The 22901-nt window shown below is 31.1% G+C and overlaps 2 protein-coding genes across 2 annotated transcripts; one reads left to right on the top strand and one right to left on the bottom strand.

Annotated features, from left to right (window-relative positions):
- The first annotated feature begins 2096 nt into the window (after positions 1-2096).
- On the top strand, positions 2097-15277 carry LOC117173391. The gene is made up of 4 exons (XM_033361925.1): positions 2097-2203; positions 14456-14577; positions 14679-15087; positions 15175-15277. The coding sequence occupies exons 2-4, from the start codon at positions 14538-14540 to the stop codon at positions 15215-15217; spliced, it is 492 nt and encodes a 163-aa protein (XP_033217816.1). The 5' UTR covers positions 2097-2203; positions 14456-14537; the 3' UTR covers positions 15218-15277.
- LOC117173382 lies at positions 3317-5015 on the bottom strand. The gene is made up of 4 exons (XM_033361912.1): positions 4990-5015; positions 4189-4240; positions 3701-4106; positions 3317-3578 (listed from the first exon to the last, which is right to left on the bottom strand). Exons 1-4 carry the CDS (start codon positions 4990-4992, stop codon positions 3518-3520), a joined length of 522 nt encoding a protein of 173 aa, XP_033217803.1. The 5' UTR covers positions 4993-5015; the 3' UTR covers positions 3317-3517.
- Positions 15278-22901: the final 7624 nt, after the last annotated feature.

Below are 22901 nucleotides of genomic sequence, written 5' to 3'. Positions count from 1 at the left end.
TTTTATTTCCGTTGAAAAGGGTTATAGGAAATATTTACGGTTTAAATTTGACGATTAACTTTACGAATTTAACTGCATCCCATTTGGTATTTGTACAGCTCCATTTGTATTCACACAATTGTTCAAGTCGGTAGCTTATTTTTTTCGAAGCAAGGGGTTTTTGTCGGTAATTTATTTAGATGACATGTTGTTCTTTGGGAATACTGAAAAATCGTGCTGTATAAGTCTTATTCATAAAGGAATTTTTAGTGTCACTGGATTCATATTAAACTTTGAAAAATGCTCCTTAGATCCAGCTCAAAAATGTAAATTCTTAGGGTTTAATTTTGACAGTAATACATCAACTGTTGAACTGCCTAAAGAAAAAAGAAAAAAAATTCTGAATTGAACGAAAAAATTTCGATAAAAATCAATATTTAAAATTTGAGAGTTTACACAATGTATTGGCACTTTAATTTCAGCTTGTCCATGTATAAAATACGGGTTTACACCAAATCCGTAGAAAGATAAAAATACTTCACTTTACAAAGAGCAATGGGAAATTTTTCGTAAATAACTGTATTCGAGATTCAGTTTTCCAATTTTAATGCCCTCAAATATTTTGCAAATACTTGCCATTCTCGTCAGATTTTGCTTCGCGTTGATAATACTACTGCCTTATCGTACATAAATCGTATGGGAAGCGTGAAAATCCCTAAACTTAATAAAATTAGTAGAGAAATTTGGCAGTGGTGTAAGAGAAGAGGTTTCTGGATTTTTGCGTCGCAAATAAAATAAAAGAAAGTAAGATTGCAGATAGTGAATGTCGTATTCTTCCGCCAGAAACAGAGTGGGAGTTAAACCACTACGCATTTGAGTCTATTCAAAAGAGATTTCGAATATTCGATGTAGATTTTTTTGCAACAAACTTCAATAAAAAACGTACAAAATATTGCGAGTTTTGAGAAAAATTTTGATGATAAGGCTGAAGAAGTGTTAGTGGTACCTTTATAGCCGGCAGAGACTTGTTACCCCTTATTCCTAGAACTGTTAATAGAAGAGCTACTGTATTTTCCTCTAAAAATTAAATTTCTTACATTTGCTTTCAGGAATGTACATCCATTAGCCAGAAATCTTGGCCTGTTAGCAGGATAATTTTCGGTAAAGCTTTTTGGCGCAGAGGCATGCCGAAATCAGGAATACAAGTGATGTTTAGCTTCATTATCTGATCCTACAATTAAACAGTACAAAAAACCCTTGTGCACATGGTGGGAATATTATTCAAAAAGAATTGGTCAGTATTCGATGCAGATATATCAAATGTAATGTCTCTTTCAATGCTAATTTTCAAACCAAAAAGGCAGATATGGTACCTTTAATTCTTGCAGATCGGCTATTTTTTTAATTTCTTCGCCAGAACTTGATAATAATCACTTAATGAGACGATTTTTTAAAGGGATTTCAGGTGTAAAGCCACAAAAACGAAAATATGATTGCACTTGGGACCCCTAAATAGTTCTTGCTCGTTTTTATAAGCAACTAATAATTAATAAAACTGCATTCGCTAAGGCAGTGGTATTAAATAAGATTTAAAATTATGAGTGTTCAAATGAAAGTTATGTAAAGAAAATTCTGTTTTCTAGAAAATCGCAATCTAGCTTTAAATATCTACATAATTATCAAGGAGAACGAGACGACGAAATATGATTAACCGATTAAAAGTACTTACCTGTATGTGAATTTCAATCGGAATTATATGAGTCGTCTCGTTTGAATAGATTATTCCCTCCGGAACACAAATTTATCGTTATGAAAAATCCCTTATTTATAATTTTGCGATTAATCTATTTCAAAATAAATGTCGTGATACCGCGGGACGCTACCGGATGAAGGAAGACGCTATGCTGCCGATTTTTTTAATTCAAAAAGCTTTCAAATTTGTGATCAGTTCGAACAGGAGAAGTGGTACTATATAATAATATATTCGAACGAGAAAACTCATATACTTCCGATCATCTGCTATTCAAAAACGCGCGCGTGTAGATTTTCTGATGGTAGCAGAGAGATATGACGAACAGTACTTTTTTTCTCAGTTTCCTATACTGCTGGATCAGCTGATTTTTAATTAATAAAGCATACAGTATTTGCCAGAACGGATTGTAAATGTTTCTGCAATGTATGGACATATTTTTATCAATTGCTAGCAATATAACCCCTGACATGCGTAAGTATAAATATACTATAATATATGTATTTTGCAAGGGTGAAGTTTTACGAAAATTTCAACAGGATTTGAAAAAATAACGTGTTAAAAGCTAAAGATTGGAATGTTCAAATTAACGAAATATATCTTTTACAATCGAGAGTTGCATTTAAATATTCTTCCAGATTTCTCAACGTTTTGTGAATAAACAAAAAGTTCAAAGCAGAACATTGAATTTATAAAACAGTAGAATAATAATTACGTTCCATAACAAAAGAATATACACATCCTGCTAATAATGGATTATTAAAATTTATTGAAAATAAATAAAATTCTATTGTTTTTGAATACTTTCAATAAATATTAGATAGCTCAATAATCATTCATATCTCAATCATCTTCCTATGAATAATTGTGAATAAAGTTTAATTATATTTTAATAATGAATAAAAATAAATGAAATTCAATAGAATTTTCATAAATAAATCCAATCAAATTCTATTACTTTTTAATCAATTTTCTCACATTATAGAAAATAATTGTCGGAATGAGAATCAATTACATTTTATGTAATTTAAACCAATCTATTTCTATAGCTTTAAATAATGTTATATTATGAATGAAATTTAATATATTTTTCACCAATCATATTAAATCAATTTTTATCACTTTTCAATCATTGTAATTGCGTTATTAATAACAATTAAATAATTTAAATTAATCATATTTCGCGCAATTGAACCTAGTAGATTTGTATAGTTTTAAATAATTCTAATTAAACGATTAAAATCAATAAATTAATTAAATTTAATAGTTTTCCTCAAGTTGAATTAAATCAATTCTTATCATTTTTCAGTCATTTTAATTTCTTTATTAAAAACAATCGAAGGGATCAGAATTAACTATATTTGGAGCAATTGAACCCAATCGACTTTGATAGTTTTAAATAATTTTAATTTTACGATTCAGACTGAATAAATTGATGAAATTCAAATTTTTTTGTCACGAGTTAGATTGTGAAGTTGTGTGTATACAGGTGGTAGAACTTTAAAAGTAAATAATCTGCTGCCACCATTTTTTTTTTAATTTTTTTTTATTTGTTAAAAAAGCGCCCCAAACTTGCTTCCCACATGTACATATTTTGTATTCAAGCAAAAATAATTCATATTAAAGCCCTTAAAACAATAAATTACTTTTTCTATCAAGAATTTTTTGTCATTTTTCTTTTTAACTTTACTGCAAATTTATTGAATACCTTTTGAATACATGATTTTCAAACGCATAGAATAATGGATTTGTTTATGTAATAGATATTTCGTACAACTTTAAGCTTTATTACTTTCTTTTATTCTCCGGGGATTTTCCAGGCTCTTCTGCAGTATACTGAGATTGTGCTCTGTTGAAAAAAATGAGATAATTAGTATAATTAAACGTCAAAGTTTTAAAAAGCGAACATTGCAGAATTTAATTAATTATAAATGGTCAAATAAATTCTTATTTTAATGTAAAATTACTTACAATACTTTCACATTTTCACAAATTATTTTCGGCAGATTTTCTTCAACTTCTTCCTTCTTTTCTTCACTTAGTTGATCTTTCTCGTCCAGACATTCCTGAACTTTATCAATAACGGATTTTGAGTTGTCTCTTATAGTGGGATCTTGAAGACATATTTCATCAATCAGTTCAGACCAATTCACTTCAGTGTCTGTTGAATTTTTTCTTGCCTCTTTAACTATATACTTTGAAACTTCATTAAGAACTTCATTAGTTTTTAAAATGATATTGTAAATTTCATTCGATTTATAAAATCCTTTTTTAACGCATTTTTGATGTAATTCATCATATGTTAAATTATAATTTTGTCTCACTACCGATGATATGGGCTCGATAAATGTTTCAACCCATACTAATCCCAGGTTCCCTACAAGTAAAAATAAATTTGTAAAATTCCAGTCATCGATATAATTTTCTAATTATTGTGAATGTATGTATTGAATACTCACAAATAATAAATGGTGACAACAGAGAAATCGAAATCTCCATTTTAGAATTTTTCTAACTCAGAAAAAAGAAAAATGAATTCATACACATGTATTCTAAATAAGTTTTCTATTTTTAACAAACTGACATCCTATGTTGAAAATAGATCATATTCATGCGGGGGAAAAACATTTACATAAGGGGAACCAATTAACGAATAAACAAGCATAAAATAAATTTTGCGCAGTAATGTATGATGAAGTTACAAAACTGTACTTTAGTCATATAAAAATATTAGCTAAGTCGACAATTAGAAGATATTTTTTTCCTGTTAGATTTCCTGACATCGGCGTGGCGATAAAAATATGAACGTGATGTGTCATGGTCTGAAGCAATACCGTGGAATATAACATTTGCACAGCTGTGAAAACTTCTTTTTCAAAAGAATAATACTGCAGAAAGTCTTAATTAATCCTCTTCTTATTTACTTATTTCATATATTTTAAATTTTCAGGCTGCTTTTTATGTTTACGGGGATTAAACTTAATTGGTATATTCCACTATTCGATAATAACAATAATCTAATCTGTGTGATGATGAACGATTTTACAATTTAAAATTTATATTCTAAAACTTGAATCAAATCAAATTACAAGCTTTCAAGAATAAACCAAGTTAAATGCAAAATTAAAAAAAAAGAAGTAAAACCATTTCGAACTTAAAGATCAAACAAATGTATTAATACTTTCTTTTTTTGAATTCCACATTTCTCGGCTTTTTAAAGTTTTTAAACTTGAAAAAAATAATTTGGAAAAAAGTCTCACCATTTTCTCAATCGTTGATCGATTTTGTAATAACTGAAAAGGATAACTTTTCTCTGAGAAAGAATAATTCATCTATATTGACGGATAACAGTGAACCAGTGACCGGGTGACCTATTAAATAAGCTTTGACTTTGAAAGGTGATAGCGCCGTCGAGAATATAGATAAGAGACTTTTTTTAACAGCTGGAAAATGAATTTCTTAATTTGATATCTTACAAAAGCAATGTTTACACACACAAAAACACTGGCGTAAATTTATTTTAAGATCTTGGGTGCAGGTTGAAGCCGCCATTCTGTTCTAGAAAATTTGGATTTCGAATTTGAAGTCAGCTATCGAAAAGCATCTATGGAGTAAATTTTTTCTAGAAGGAGCCTTTCTTTTGAGGTTTTTTTAGGTCCGCATTAGAGCTGCCATCTTTGTTTCGAAAATTTTTAATTTAAACTCAACTATAAAAAAAAAAACAAGTACTGTAAATTTTATTCCGATTAAATCATTTTTCCGACTTTTTAGTAGCCATATTGTAGCCGCCATTTTTTTTAAATTTAGATTTTAAATCAAAAATCACCTGCAAAAAAAATCCTTTTAATTTATGCAGATTGGATCATTTTTTCTATGTTTAAAATTTGTCGCATTTGCTACCACTGTGCAACATTACAAAAACATTAGGAAATTATGTATGACTCTAGTAAATTTAAAAAAATCGAAACGAGGTTGTCACTCTTTTCTTAATATAAGTTGAAGGTTTTTCGCGTAAAAGTAACTACATTATTGATAATCATTGATTTATTTGTTGTTGAATAGCAATCCATTGTGTGAGAATATTATTTTTCAGATTCAAAGAAATCACTCTGCAAAAAAGAAAAAATTTCTTGGTTCAAAACTGCCATATAAGTTAACTTTTTTAATTAAAATTTTGTCGAAAAAAAATCTATTGTGCTAATAACAACTTTGTGAAAATCTCTAATGGCGTTAAGTCCGTCTATGCTAATTTTATTTTATTGGACAATTAAAGAAAGTATGTAGCTTCAAAATCTTTTCGAAGCCTAGATTTTAACTCATCGCTAAATCAAGTAAATTGTTCCGAAAAAGTTTTTAAATTTAATAAATCAAGAGCAAATTTTATTCTCTAATTTTGGTCTGAGAAGACGAATAAATATTACATAATTCTTGAGTCATTATGCAAAATATTTTTCCGTGGAATGAAAATTTCAGCGCTGATAGAAACACGAGATTCGCCGCGTACTTTAATTTCTTATCATATAATTATTCTTCAAATAAACTAATATTTGACCTACATAAATGGAGGTTAGCATTAATTATATTTTTTTCCACATATTGTCATGCCATAGGTAATAATCTATACTTTGCCTAAATTTGAGTTCATTCGGAGAAATAATGCCCGTCATTGTACACTGCTTTTGGAATTTTAAAAATGTAACTTCTCTTTTAATTATGGCAGTATTAATAACAGTTAATTGTTTTTTTTATCAATCATGAAATAATTGATTTAAATCGCCATCTAAGCAATCACTCTATCTTTATTAATGTTCTCAGAACAGATTTAAAGACTAAAATTTGTGCCAGATTATATATTTAATTTTTTCAAATTTCCAAATTCTAGACTAAAAGCATGAACAGATATTATGTGATTGCTTAAATAAAATTTGAATTTGAAGTCTTTCCTAGTGATTCGGACAAATATTTTCCGCGGACAAGAGGGTGACATTTTGTTTACGTCTACCGTCGACTTCAGCGATTTAATATATTTTAAGAAAAATGCATTGTCTACTACTCTATAGGTAGAAATCCCAAAAAAATGGAATTTAGTTTTTAACTTTATTTATGAACGTCAAATGCTTATTTATTTAAAAAATTAGCTTATAAGAAATTAAAGCGTGTGAGAAATCTCGTTTTTTTATCTTCTTTCAAATTTGCATTCCACCGGGAAACATTTTTTCGGAAATCTCAGCATTAACTCAATATTTATTCTTGTCCTCGGTCCAAATAATGCAGTGAAATAACTTCAACATAGACACATTCAACGCCATATAAACTTTCAAACGGTTGTTATTATCACAATAATTTGTCTTTCGACACAAATTGTTATCAACAAATAAACTTATATCGCATTTTTAAACAAAGAACATTTTTATTTATTGCAGAGTTTTTTCACCATCAGAAAGTTCTTGAAACAAAATTTACGGTTTAAATTTATTCGCTTATAATACTTATGAGGATAAATAAAATTAGAAGTAATACTGTACGTTGTGAAATGTTAATTTCCTTGGTAATTATCTTATTCTTGCGGTAAAAAGATGTGACTCTGCTGAAAAGAAAAATGCTCTGTTCAAAACTGTAAAATTTTTGTAATAATTGTTGATAACAAACACAAGTTTTGTCAAAGGCAATTTATACATGCAGATATTATTCCTGAAAGGGAAAAAGAACTAATTTGCAGAAAAAAATACCTGTGCTCAAAAACGCGCAATAAATAAAACTTTTGTAATAATTTCTAACAATGATAATTATGATGGCTTGGTTATGGGTTGTGTTTAATTGTTAAGTATACATAACCTAACGAAAAAATCAGTGAATGAATGAATTCAAACATCGAAAAAAGCAACAGTAGCCGCTTTTATCCAGTAATTTCTTTATGTAAATTAAAGGCAAAAAGTAAATTAATCTACAATAAAAATTCACGTTTGCCAAAAGCGAATTTGCTAATTCTTTAAAGTAGAGTAGTTTTAACCATTCCTTTTAAACATTCGTTTGTGTTAAAAATATTTTTTTTTCAAATCTTGTTACCACGGAATCACAATTGCAATGAAATTCCATTATGTTTTATCATTAATTTATTGTATTTCACCTGTCACGTGTCCTTAAAATCCCAAAAACTTTTTATTCTGTGATGATATTACATTTTAGATAACATTTTTTCCTTTATTGACTGAATTATCTCTTTTTATTGGGGATTCAAGTATTGTTTGAAAATTCGTCTTTTTTCATTTAATTCAACAGTTAAGTTGTGAAATTTAATTAGTTTAATTGTTTTCCTAAAACAATGTTCGGAACATAACAAATGTGTGCACGGCCAACCCAAAGAGTTTTCAAAAATCAAGATTTTCCTGATAAAGTCAAATTTTTTGATGTGATTACTACTTTCGGAGTTAGGTTTTTGGTACCTCCTTAGAAGGTTTTACCGTGTACGTTATTCTGCATTTTCGCCTACTGCGAGCCAACACGAAAAATACCTCATATTTAACTAAACTAGATGTTACAAAAAAGGTATTTAAATTAATTTTAATACCATTGCGCGGCTAAGTAGGTGTACCCTTATTAACAGAAATAATGGTATCAAAATTTAATCATGTTTTCTTTCTTCGATCTTACGGCCAAATAAAAAGAAAAAACATCAAAAACTATTCCAGCTGTTAAAAAACATCGTTTTCCTTTTGACAGTTTCGGCTTTCAATGCGGGCGTTCAAGAGGAATGCTTTCCTCTCTAAAATGAATAGCGTCTTTTTATAATAAATTAAAACTAAAATAAAAATAACCTACTAAGTGTCATAAAAAATGATTTTGTTATCACCTGACGTTAATTACGGATAGTCAAAAGAAGATACATTTCAGTGTCAAAATCTTTGAAAAATAACAGTGTTCGATGAAGATTTAAAGCTCACGTCGAAAAAAAACAATAAGTTATTTTTAAGAATAGAGCCTCAAGGATTTAAAATTAGAAACATTAAAAAATTTGCAAACCAATTAAATTACATTTTCAATGGAATAACATTCCAAATAAATATCAGGGCGACGACTAAACAAGATATTAAACTGAAGATTAAAATTTATGCCATAAATGATAGTAAATGGACCATAATGAGCAGGTGACATTTTCATTTAACCACACATGAGAAAAGTGCGCCACGGCTCATGCATTCAAAATTACGATTAAAATATTCGTTTTTGCATTTTTATGTTTTAATATTCACCCATGAGCTGCTGGCGGTACTGTATGGTACCACGCGTTTGCTCTCTTTTTAATTAGTTCAATCAGTTAAGTTTTAATTATTTATTTAAAATATTAGTTATTTAAGTAATAAGTTAAATTAGTAAATGAGTTAATTAGTTTAAGTTACTTAAAGTAATATAGGTCAACCATCGAAAAGGAGTTGAAAATCTGAGACAAAAAGAAATTCCGCAGCTGATGCTTTCAGTTTAATGTAGAATGCATTGAGACATCTGGTTTAAATTCAGCACTTCAGTTTGACGATTGATTGCAATTTTAGAGAATTTTCTCCTAAAAATAGACTCAATAATTCGACGTTTATAAATGTTTTGTTACCGTGCCAACATTCTAATGTTATTAAAATGAAAATAAAAACATCTGCCCGCATCGTGGGGATATTCTTGTCGCGCGATTCGCGCGCGGCTCATTTCGCTCGCAAGATTTCTCTCACGCTTTACGCTCGGTTCCTCTAGGTTTTCACTCTTTGTGTTTGACTTAAATAAAAATAAGAAGCTTATTTGCAAATATTATAAAATTATCAAAACCTCCATATATGTTTTCACCAAATTTTTCCTCTTAAATTATGCTTTAACATGCTTTTGGTTTAATTAATTCAGTTTTACATAAAGAGGAGAACTAATATTCTTAAGGTTTTATCAGGGTATATTCTGACGGAAAGTTCTACCAAAATGGGCAGTTCTAAAAAAATGGGCAGTTCTAAAAGTCATTTTGGAGATAAGCAAAAGAAAAAGACAAAAGAAAAAAGAGATAGAAAGAGAGAGGGATAGAGAGCGAAATGATCCTGTCTACGAGACCTTCAACCTTTTTTTTAGAAATCGTATACTGTCAGGTCGGACAGTTCTAAAAAAAATCCTTAGAATATACCCTGAGTTTTATCGACGTTAAGGAAAACATTCTCATCAAGTAACTCGAGCTTCTAACTTAACTTCGCGCTAAATATTTGCTTTAAAGATCATGTTAACCTCGCGCTTCACGCTCGTTTCTGTGCATCATATAATAGAAACAAAAAATTTTGGGCGCGCTTACGGCGCGCGATCTTCTTCATGCACAAACATTTTTCAAATTTTGTTGTTGAAATGGCATTAACTGCGAGTCACGTATATGGTAATGACCAAAGAGGTGGGCGATGTAGAGGAGGACGAGGAAAAGGTGGTGAGCGAGGTATGGGATATGACCGAGGTAGGGGTAGCCAACAGAATTGGCGAGGAAGCTGTCGAAATTAATGTCAAAAATAATATACTTAAGCTAATATATATTGCAAATAGTGTACTTTAATATTAAATGAAATAGTTTAATTATCAACCTATTGATTTTAAAGTATTTTAAAAGTAAAAATAGGTTATTAAGTTTTAATCGGAAGTTGATATTCTCTTGTGCAGCAATTCTATCTTTTGCTAGGCTCACGAAAATTAGGCGATCGTCCAAAGTCTTCCATTGTATGCCCATATGAAATTATTTTTTAAATTTACGAGTCAACTGTAAAAAATTGTATGACCAGCTTAATTTAGGATTTTTTCAGTCAGTTTTCATCGATTTCAGAGCAACTTAACCAGTAGTTGGAGAGGGAAAGCGTTAGGAAGCTTATGTTAAGGAACTTCTGTGCTTTGACAATAATTTTTTGTTACAATTCTCTCGATAATTCTACATATATCAAATTTCCGAACTTCTCTTGACAATTAAAAGAAAAACTATATTTCTTCTTTAAGCAAAAATAATGTAGATACTGTGCCCGTAAAATTAATAAATTACTATTTCTATAAATAATTATAATCTTTTTTCTTTTCACTTTAATTCAAATTTATTGAATACCTTTTGAATACATAATTTTTAAACACATACAATAATGGATTTAATTATGTAACATATATTTCATCCAGCTCTAAACTCCTGTTCCATTTCCAGGTTCTCCTGCAGTATAATGGAATTGTGCTCTGTTGAAACAGAAAGTAATTAGTGTAATTAAAAGTCATCAATTTAAAAATTGAAAGTTTCAGAATTTAAATAATAATAAAGGGTAAAATAAATTCATATTTTATACAAAATAACTCACAACAATTTCACATTATCACAAATTGTTTTTGGCAGGTTTTCTTGAACTTCTGACTTCTTTTCTTCATTAAGTTGATCTTTTTCGTCCAGACATTTCTGAACGGTATCAATAACAGATCTTGAGTTGTTTCTTATAGTTGGATTTTGAAGACATAGTTCATCCATTAGTGCAGACCAATTCACTTCAGTGTCTTTTGACTTTTTTCTTGCCTCTTTAACTATGTCCTTTGAAACGTCATTAAGAACTTTATTAACTTTTAAAACAATGTTGGAAATTTCGTTCATTAAATAAGATCCTTTCTTAACGCATTTTTGCTGCAATTCATCATATGTTAAATTATAATTTTGTCTCACAACAGATGATACGGGTTCGTCGAATGTTGCAGCTGACACTAATCCCAGGTTAACTAGAAGTAAAAATATATTTGTAAAATTCCAGTTATCGGTTTCATTTTTTAATAATGGTAAATGTATATATTGGATACTCACAAATAATAAATGATGACAGCAGTGAAATTGAGATTTTCATTTTAGATTTTTTTCTGACTTAGTAACAAGACAAATTAATTCATACACATTTAGTCTGAATCAGTTCTCTGTTTTAACAAACTGACATCCTAAATTGAGACAGGTTTATATACGTTTTGGGAAAAAGTTTACACAATGGGAAGCAATTAACCATTAAACAAGAATAAAAAGCATTTTGCGCATTAAGTTGCGATAAATGTACTTCACTCCTGTAATAAATATTAGCTAATCGACAAAATAGAAGATATTTTTTCCTGTCAGATTTCATGACCAGCGAGGCGATAGAAATATAAAAGAAATGTGTAATGGTCTGAAGCACTACTGTAAATCGTAAGATTTATGGAAGCGAGGGCAGATGTTATCTTAAATTGGAGTAATAAGGCAGGTGAATAAAGTTTTGTTGATATAGCTTACATTTAATTTGCTTTTATAGTATACCACCTTGATCAAATAGTTTTAGGACCTTATTTTTAAAATCAAAAATACAAGTTTATTCATCATAATCGATATTGTGTCCTTCAAAGTATTCCTAATCGACAGCAACGCACTTATGTCAGCGCTTGATCCAATCCTCGAAACATTTTTTATAATCGTTTTGCGGTATAGCCATTAGAGCCATCTTCGATTTTTCCATGACCTCATCTCGGGCTCTTGTAACGCGTTCCGCGGAGCAGTTTCCTTAGTTGACCGCATAGGAAAAAGTCGCAGGGATCCAAATCCGGTGAATTCGGTGGTTTTTGGATGGTATTCGTTTCGTTTTTAACCAAATGATCACGGATAACGATGGCATTGCGCAAAGTCGAGGACATTTCTTTGTGTCAAAGTTGATACTACACACAAAGATAGATGTACAAAATACGGCGTCACTTCAACAAATGTCAAGCTGTCAAGCTGAAAATTCTAAATAATTATATTCTAATTTCACATCTTTTACTGTTTCAAGCTGATTTTTTGTTTACATTCATCTTACTCGATTGGTATATATTCCAATTTTTGATAATGAAAATAAATTAATCTATATGACGGGAACCTTGACTTTTAAAAGGATAGACTTGTCCAGAATACAGATAATAGTGCATTATGCAACAAGGGGCGAAAGGATCAGATTTTTCCCGCGGGTAGGTTATTGTCTGATCGAGCACCCTCGGGAAAAATCTGCTCGATCGGGCAGTAAACCCACCCGCGGGAAAGATCTACTTTCGTCCCGTGTTGCATACGCATAGTATTTTATTTCACTCTCGACCGCGGCCACCTTTTGGCCATGGAAAGTGGTTCTGAGGCATTTTTCTATGGCTTTTCTCGCGAATCGAATTAAGAACGACTAATTTTCACTTTTACCCCAAAAATTTCACTTTCGCCTCGCAAATTTCACTTTCGCTCCGAAAATTTTACTTTCGCCTCCCTAATTTTTCTTTCGCTCTACTGATTTTACTTTAGCCCTGCTGATTTTACTTTCGCTCCGCTAAGTTTCCTTTGGCCCCGCTAATTTTACTTTCGCCCCGAAAATGTTACTTTCACCCCGCAAATGCGGTTTGGTGATAAATTTTATATGCGAGATTGCTAAAATAAAATTATATTACAACATCTGCGGATTATCGGCCGTATTTTTGTTCTGCTATCAATTTAATATATCCAGGCCAACGCATTAAGTTACTACCAAGCTATACGTATTTCAGCTTAAAAAAAATTAAAAACGCGAGTTATAAGAAAATAAAAAATGAAACGTTGGAACATTTCAAAAAAGGACAAAAGAAACAAAATGGCACACCTGTTTCTTGCCTATTGATTTGAAATACGAAAATTACCCTTTTCTGTCAAAACGACATAAGATATGAAAAGAGTCAAACGAATAAAATTCTTTCCCTAGAAGGATTCAAGAAAACTAGTTCTTCACAATTTATTTTGACTCGTGTTATTTTATAATTTTTTGCCAAAAAGTATATAAAATTCTTTTAAAATTTTCTGTACGTATGATAATCAACAACTTTTCGCAGATAATAATGATGTTGGCATCTAATTCATTCTGTTCGCAACATGAAGTTGATTCGCAGAGAAGCTTTTGTTTTTTATTCCTGTTTGTTAAGTTGGTTCGTTCCATTAATTAAACTCGAAAAATACATAAGTGAAAAAGAAATCGTATCAAATTTATAACATACAATAAATTCTTTTACGTCTATTTTTCATTTTAAAATTTCTACAAAAAAATGAAATTAATAATTGCTAACTAATTTATTTGAAATAAAGAAGAAGCTTTTAAATTCTTTGACTTTTGATATTAGCTTAGGTGGTTTTATTTAAAGAAATGAAATTGCTTGAATCTATTATAATTGGTGATCACTAAGTCGACCGAACCGAGCAAGCGATTTCTATAACTGTAAAAATATTTAAATTATAAAAGACTTGCAACCTTTTTGAATTAGAAATTACATTAACTCATTTAACAAAAGAAAACATTTTAGAAAAAACGTTTAGCAAAATATTTCTAACCTGCAATTATAAAATTTGAATTCATAGCTTCAACCTTTTGAAACTAATTAAAGTTGGCAAACTACATTGTTGGCATACAAAGTTCGCGAATACGAATTTCAGATAAATAATTAAAAAATCTAAATAGTGAATTAAATGTGATGCAATATTTTTTTATAAATTACATAGAATTGTAGATTTTCATGAAATTACTGCTTTACTAATTAAATAATTATTAACAATGAATATTCGTTTTTCATATGATTTATGTGTATAATATCATAAGTATTTAAAAATATTATCAACAACAGTCTTTTGATATATTAATAGAATATAAGTTATTTATTCATGAATTGCGAAGCTTCAATGAAAGTGTTATCTGATCCAATGTACAGTACGACAGTTATAGCGAAATCATCAGTTTTCTCGTTGGGCTTGACTGAGAATAACGCTTTTCCTATATTAAAAAAAAATACAATGAAGTGTTCAGCTGCGACTATAACTTCCTTCGTAATTCGCAAGTACAATTTATTCGCATATTATTATGACAATATTTATTTATCATTCATAGAGAAATTAATATTTGAGACTTTGAATAACACATAAAAAATTCTTCAGGTATTTTAGGGTGTGTTGTTGCCTTGCGATTTATAGAGCCAATACAATATGAAATACAGGAGAAATACGGATTGACCATGCAACAATTGCAAATAAAATGTGATAGCAAGGACCAATCCTTGTATATAAAAATCATCTCAGATCAAGACAAATCAAGCAGTGTTAGGGGTAAATTAACAAATGAGTTGGTAAAAAAAGCTAAAGACAAAGAAGGAGAGGTTACGGAAAGTGATTGGGATAAGTGGACTAAAGAGATTTGTATTCTAAACAAGACTCTTAAAGAAATTTCCGTAATTGCCATTAATAAGGTACAGCAATGTCTCGATCAGAAAGATCAATTAAATGAAGAAGAAAAATGTAAGGCTCAAAGAGATTTTTTCAAAAACTTCTGTGATAAAGTGCAAATATCGTGAGTTTGTTTTATATGTATTAAATACTTAGTCCTAATAGTGGGTGGTAAATGTTATTTGTTATTAATAAAAATTTTAAATTACAGAGCTGAGTGGTCGTATATGGCGTCCCGTGTGGAAAATTCTTGAACAGAAATGAATTTGCTGAAAATACTTCAATATGTATGCATATCTATTTTATTTTTTACACAGAAAATATATGCAAATAAATGATAAATTAAAAAAATGCTCCTTTCCGTTTTTACTTTGAGAATAAAGATTATTCATATTATATTTATTTTTTAATGATTTATTTTTGTTCCTATTTCTAAGAGTTAAAAAAGAATAATATTTTATAAAACTGGGCAAATAGGGTTATTAGAAAAGCTACGTCTCCACCCACTCAAACTTAATCTTGCAATTTTAAAACTTAATTTCTTTTACCAAGAGTTCATAATTTTTTTTCAAACATCACATTTCACAACGCAAATTTATTTTTTTAAATGCCTGAAATGTTTAAATTTTCGACACCTGTTGACATTTCTTCTTTTTTTTTGACATTTCAATCCTTGAGGTTGAGTACAGAATAGGTAACTATAATACCTAATAGTACCTGAATACGCGCGTATGGTTTCACCAACTGTTTTGAATTTTTTGGGGGTTCACGTTCCACTGGACACCCCGATTTATAATGAGAAAAGAGGCTTCAGGTTATTGTTTTGATTTCTGCATTTATATAAAACTAAGATTATATTTTTAAATGTTGGATTACTTTTCAAAGATTTTCATCACGTATGAGATTAGGATGTTATACGTAAATCTTATATGATGTTTGAAACCTCCTGCGATAGTGTTGTAGGTAAACCATTATGAGCGGCCGCTAGCGTTGGAGGTGACACCAGTCACCTCCGCATGCTTTCTTACAGCTACTATCCGCCACTCTACAGGTTTTTAGTCGCTTGCCTCTCGATGGTCAAGAAAGTTGATTACAATAAAACCGCCTTCTGAGCTGCTGCCAATACCCTACTAAATCCTAAATGTTCAAGATGTTCAGTGCGACTTCACTCGCTATACTTGTGGGTCTTGGTTGTATAGGTCCACTGCAAATTTCTGTCAAGTGGACAATTAATGTCAATAATGTAAAGTATTCCACCTTCTTTTCTCGCATTACCATGTCAGGTCAATTGGCCCGGACGTAATGATTCGTTTAGATAGTAACATCCCAATATCATACGTAATCTTTTCTTTCTAAAACGGGCATTGGAATGTATCTATAGAAGGGCATGCATTCTTTTAAGAATCCTAGGTTTAGGGCAAGTTGTTGATAATTATAATAATTATAATTAATATATGTATCATTATAAATAATTATGTATAGTTATGATTAGAATTAATTATCAATTAATAATTATAATTATTAATTGTTAATTATAATTAATTTATGTATCAGACATCATTATGTCTGCATGTATATTCTCTCTGAGCCATTACGCGACAGCCATCATTAATGTGCTCGATAGATTCGTTGATACTTTCACATAATCGGCACCGGTCAACCATGTCTTGATGTAACACGTGTTTGCGATAATTCCTGATGCTGACAACTTTCTCCTGTATCGCAATGACGAATCCTTTCGTCTCTGGTTTCGGAAACACTCTTTCTTAGCCAAATATTAGATGCCTCACTATCCACTTCATTTTGATCTGACATGTTGGGCTGCTCGCCATGGATGGCTTTCTGCATCCATTGTATTTCTAATTCATCTATGGTTTCTGCCCTGATATTTACGACCCCATCTGAGGACAAATTAGAGGGAGTGTAGTCAAGATCCGCTTGACAGATGGTACGTAAAGCGCAACGTTTCGTTTGCTGTTAAAACAGTCTCGCAACTGTATAACTTGTGACTCACACAGTTTTTTGACATCTACAATGCTCTCTACCCCATAAATTTCGTGGTAGAACTACCATTTCAATCGTTGAATCTCTGTGGTGCATTCGGTGCTTCGTCATTTCCACGCGAACAACTCTGTTCAACTTTTCAAGGTCGGTGTTAGACCATTTTATGCGCCCGAAGGAGTACGTGCGGACTGGGGTGGTATATGTGTTTATTGCCCTAATTTTGTTTGCCGAGTTGAGAAAACTCTTCATAATCAATCTGAGTCTCGTGGTGAAGGCAGTCGTTAGGCTTGTCTAAACTATCGAATGTTGAATACCCTTATATTCAAGAATGTCCATATATTTATATGATTCGCCTGCAGCTATTGCCTGGATGTCATTTTCGAACTCGTTTTCTAACTCTGCTGTCCCTAATTCCCCTCTAATTAAATGTACTGTTCTACATTTATCCAGTCCGAACTCCAGGTGGATATCATTGGAAAACTGCTTTGTGACATCGGTCACTTGCTGCTGTTTCTGGGCTGAACTAGCGACAGCTTCAGGTCATCCATTTAAAGAAGATGAGTCACGTTATAACCATCCTCATTATCATGAATTCTGAACCCATGAGACATGCTGTTTAGTGTTTTACTCAATGGATTCAACACTCAAGATTATCATAATGCGCTGAAGGAGTCTCCTTGAAATATACCCGTTATAAAGCGTATTCATCTAGTTATCCTTGGTTTTCCATGATCAAAATGCTTGATTCTTGTACCCCAGAGCCTCATCGCATGGCGTAGAAAGTCAGTAATCCATGGGCAGATTTTGTAAAGTTTTAAGATTTCAAGCAAATAGTCATGCGGCACGGAAGGAAGTGCTTGCTTTTAGTCAATGTATGCAATGTGTAAGTTTCTTTGATGCTTACGAGCTTGAGTCATGGCAACAGCGTCTATAGTGATTAGTTCTTTACAGCCTCGCGAGTTTTTACAACATCCTTTTTGTTCTTTTGCAAGAATGTCATTCTCATCGCAATGAGGATATAAGTACCTTATCTGCAATGATAGCTGTAAGACATTTATAAATCGTTGGAAGACAAGCTATCGGTCGAAATCAGATGGAGCGTCAGGTAACATATACGTAGTCCCCTGGAGCATAAAGCCTGGCATTAAATCTGAGTGTTCAATGATCTTCTGAAAACACCTTGCCAACGCAATATACACACTCGTCACGTACTTGTACCAGAAGTTATACACCACGTCCGTACCCAGAGCTTTCCAATTACTTGCCCTGTTTAAGACCGCTGAAACATCTAAGGCTGTGATGTTTGTCAGTTGCATTTCAGCCCTATTGCCTGCCCTTGCTGCCTCCAGCTTAAACCATTTAGTGCCCAAATTGCATATGTTAATTTTTCCCCAAACACCCGACCAGTAGTTAGTCATATATTCCAATTGAGGGAAATCGGTGCCTTGCTGGTTATTTGGCTTTACTCTCAGTTCACGATAGAACCTTCTTTCATCTGTCTGAAAGTCTTGATTTTCTTACCTACGTGCACTAATTTTCTTGCACCGTTCAAATACGTAGGTAAAACATTGCTGTCAAGATGTGATATTAATGCACGCAGATCATTTGTGATGTTCATTTTGGGCAGAGAATGCCTAAGTGTTGGTTCTACATATCTGAAATCTAGTAAAGCATGACCAAAATTCCTTTTAAGATGCTGTAGTTTTTCTGGGATTTTCCTATCCACATTGTCGTTAATAATATCCGGATGTGGTTCTAATGGATCCGGTACATGATGTTCATTATTCCTAGCACCTATGCCTTCAGCATCAATTAAGTCTTCGTTATCCACATCTTCCAAGGCGAGTTCATCAATAGGAAGCTGCTGTTCCGCTTCCATTTTGATAGCAGATATTTCAACAGCCGAAAGCAGTCTGTTAACAGATATTGAGCGTTTTTGATCTTCCAGATTCTTCTCATTTATTTTTGATGCTAGCTCTGGGCATTTTAGTAAAAAGAGTCTATAATGTTCTTTCCTCACTCTTTGCCCACATTTCTCTGCCAAAAAATAAAGGCGCATAACATGTCTGTTCATATGGTATGTCCATTTTCGTCGTTTTTTTTGGTTGCTGCACCTCTACTTCTGCCTCTGGTTGTATAAGGTAATCCAACTCTAAAGGATGTGGTGGTGTTGGATCATCAATGGGTTAAGGAAGAACGTCAATTGCTCCTGCCTGACCGTTTGACGCGACTTCCTCTAACTGATGTTCATTGCCGTCGCTTTTCCACGCCAAATCAACCTGTTGTTTAATCTCGATTGCTAGGTCTTCTGTAACGTGTCGATTAGTCCTGATGCCCTTCACCTTAGCGATAAGATCTCTTGGTGCTACTTTTTGTATATTAGGATACTTTGCAGCAAATTTTGTTCTTAAATTGTATCCTTTTTTCATTTTCTTTTTAAACTGTGCACTTTCATAATAGAGACAAACCAATTCCTCTTTCATTGTCGTATCCCAATTGATGCTCTCCCACGGTATTTCTGTTTAGGTGATTGGCTGTAAATAGCTAACGCTAGCCAAAGCATCCTCAGCAGGCACAACTGATGTTGCACTGCTTACCGTTTGTCGCAGATCTTCTTGTTGGCTAGCTGTTTGATTAGTGAAATCTGCCTGAACATCTCGGAGCTCACCGTTGCCACCGTCTCGCATGCCGTGGCCCCCAGGTGTGGCTCCAAGGGCGCCCCGACGATCCTCGGGAAGCGACATAGCCGTCAAAGTCATGAAAGGAAAGCTCAAGCCCTACTTATTATTATAAGATTATACATTAGTTTCCCTTTTAATTTTTTTAAAACGTTATCAATAATTTATTACAGTCTTATTAATTTTTTGAGAATTTATTATAACCATATTTATTCTTTTTAAAATTTGACTTATGGAAAAAAATTTCGACTGAAAAATTCCAATGACATGGTTTTTTATTTTTGTTATTACTCTATGCCATTAATCTTATGTTTTATTTAATACAAATTTCGATAACTCAGGTAAAAAAAAAAATAATATTAATCTACGTAATTTGTTATCGTTCATTATCATTAACATTCGTTCGTTGGTACCCTTCATTTAATTATTTGTCTATTTTCAAAAATGAATGAATGAATCTCTGTACTAATATTTTTCATTACTCTCGTTTAATGTACTATGACTTGTCAATACGTTATCTTGGTATGGAGCTGATGTACTAGTCTATTTACAAGCTTGACAATAATTCCTTCTCATTGTTTCAGTAAAGTTTATAAATATTATACAAACACGTTATTTTGCTGAAGATTTATATTTTTCATGTTTCCCACTCCACTAACCTTCTTTTAATTTTAATAAGAAACAACCTTATTATTAAGGTTCTTCCTTATTTTAATCTTTCTATACGGTTTCCAGTCTGTTCTGTTAAAATCGAACTTTTTTGTTTAAAATTGATATTTTTAGATCGAAAACCCAAGTTTTTTCCTTCAATTTTTCTTTTTAGTTTCAAAATTAAACAATATGGTGAAAAGTGCAACTATTTGCTAGACAATTCGCTTTTTTGTTCAAAATGTATGTTATTTTTAAAAATTCATACTGTTTGATAAAAATATATTGTTTTGGTTAAAAATTCGCGCTTTGTTAGAAACTTGAAATGATTTATTAAAAATTAGTTTTTCTCGGTTGAAGATTTATATTTTTAATTGAAAATTCAACTGTTTTGTGAAAAGTCATCTTTTGTTGAAAATTTATATTTTCGGGCTGTACAGTGAACTGTCTTGTAGCAAATTCACTGTTTTGGTTTGAAAGTTGAACAATTTCGTAAAAAAATTCAAATATTCAAAAATCTATTCAACTTTTTTGTTGAAAGTTTATATTTACGTGTTGAAAGTTCAACTGATTGGCGACAAATCCGTCTTTTTTTCTTGAAAATTCAACAGCTTCGTAGAAAATTTAACTACTTGGTGAAGATCGTAATATGCAGATTTGACTTAAAATGAAAGTGTTTGTCTAAAAATGCAACTATTTAGTTGGAAAATAATTTTCTTGGTTAAAAATTAAAGTATTTTATTAAAAATTCGTACAGTTTGGTAAAAAATGCACATGATTGAAAATTCATCTGTTTGGTTTGCAGTCGAAATATTTTATTCAAAATAAATTTTTTTTGTTAAAGATTCAAAATTTTTATGGAAAATGGATATTTTTGGGTTAAACATTTGACTGTTTCGTACAAAATTGAGCTGCTTCATATAAAATTCGCTTTTATTAATTAAAGTCATTTTTAAATTTAAATTAAAATATTGCATTTTCGCTAAACATTGTTCTTTTAAGTCTAACAATTCAATTATTCAAATAATAATTTATTTTAGCTTATATCATTAGCCTAAGAAAGAATAACGTGATGGCCCACCAATTCTTATTGTCAATATAACATTCTCATAATAGACCGGGAGCTAATGACATGTTTAGTGGTCGTATTAACTAGTGGTTGCCGTTTTCACCAACGTGATCTATATGCAAAACAAGTAAAATACGCTTATTTTACAAGGGCCACAGGTGACACTACCCGCCATTTTGAAAAATCAAAACGTTAAAATTTTCGAGAAATTAAAACAATTAATTAGTGTATGCCGGGTACTTTAAAGCATTCTTCGTGTACCGATTTTATATCAAAAAGAACATCGCATCCAAATCCAAGTGATAGTAAGGGTTAATATAAAAGGGTTAAAAGTTAATGAAAATATGGACAAAAGAATTTAAATAGTGTATGCCACATAGAATTTTGATTTTGTAGCCGTAGTAAATGTTAAAAAAATTAGTGGCATACATTACTAAATTTGTTATATTTATTATCAAACTAATAATACATTTATTCAGATTATTTAGCGATAGAAAGTTTTGACACAAAACTAATGCCTTCTCATTATGATGAGAATGTAATAATACATAATTTTTGTGCGAAAAAATTTGAATTTTCGATTTTTTAACAAAATTCAAAAAGTTGTTATGATAATCGTGTGGGTCTTTAAAAACTAATATTTTTCTTTTGTTCACTTTTTTTCATGTGGTACGTTGAAATGACATAGAATAGTCATTTTCGTTATAATAATAATAATAATAATAATAATAATAATAATAATTATTATTATTTTAAAGTTTGGAAACGCTATAACTCTGGTAATTTTGTTGTTATCAAAAAAAAAGTCATCAAGATAAATTGTTCATATTTTTGTGCACTATAAACAGCCCTATATGAAAATTTCAAATCTTAAAAAAGTGGTATTCAAAATTTTAAAAATGCTCCAAATTAATGCATTTTTATTTAAAATAGCTGGCTAACGAAATTGTTCTTTCTTTTCATATCCTTATAAAGTGTGTCAAAGGGATATTCAATAAAATAATTACTTCAAATGTTACTGTGTTTACAGACTACGACGGCAACGACGATAATGACAAGTTTTTCAAAAAGTAACGTTTTCCTTTTCTTGACTTTTTTATATCGTGCGTTGATTGGTTTAGAATGTTCATTTTCATTTTGTATTTTGAAAAAGCCATAACTGTGATAATTTTCTTGTTATCAAAAAAATCCATCATGATAAATTGTTAACATTTTCGTGTGCTATAAATAGCCGTACGTGGAATTTTAAAATCTTTGACCCCTAAATCTGTGTGCCATAGCCCAATTCGATTCAATTAGTCGGTCCAAAGACATCCAGTATACATACAATAATGACAGACAGATACCAACCGGAAAACTTTTTGTTCCTTCTGAGGAAATCTCAAAACTTCGATATTTGATGTTATTATTACACAATTAAGCCATTTCCCTTTCGGCGTAGGCGTGACTCACTCGGCAGGGGAAAGGAGTAGTGTGTGGAAGGGATAGAGATTTTTCAGATTAATCCAGAATTCTCGTGCTATTTAAGTAAATAACACG

The sequence above is a fragment of the Belonocnema kinseyi genome, chromosome 1 (assembly GCF_010883055.1).
Source record: "Belonocnema kinseyi isolate 2016_QV_RU_SX_M_011 chromosome 1, B_treatae_v1, whole genome shotgun sequence".
In the NCBI taxonomy this organism is placed as follows: Eukaryota; Metazoa; Arthropoda; class Insecta; order Hymenoptera; family Cynipidae; genus Belonocnema; species Belonocnema kinseyi.
This window is presented reverse-complemented; position numbering and strand designations above follow the sequence as displayed.

Coding starts and splice junctions, on each gene's coding strand:
- LOC117173382 (XM_033361912.1), bottom strand. Junction 4,107..4,188: donor GTTGTCACCATTTATTATTT/GTGAGTATTCAA, acceptor TTTTACTTGTAG/GGAACCTGGGATTAGTATGG. Junction 3,579..3,700: donor TGTGAAAATGTGAAAGTATT/GTAAGTAATTTT, acceptor TTTTTTCAACAG/AGCACAATCTCAGTATACTG.
- LOC117173391 (XM_033361925.1), top strand. CDS start 14,538: ATGAAGTGTTCAGCTGCGACTATAACTTCCTTCGTAATTC. Junction 14,578..14,678: donor TATAACTTCCTTCGTAATTC/GCAAGTACAATT, acceptor AAAATTCTTCAG/GTATTTTAGGGTGTGTTGTT. Junction 15,088..15,174: donor TGTGATAAAGTGCAAATATC/GTGAGTTTGTTT, acceptor TTTAAATTACAG/AGCTGAGTGGTCGTATATGG.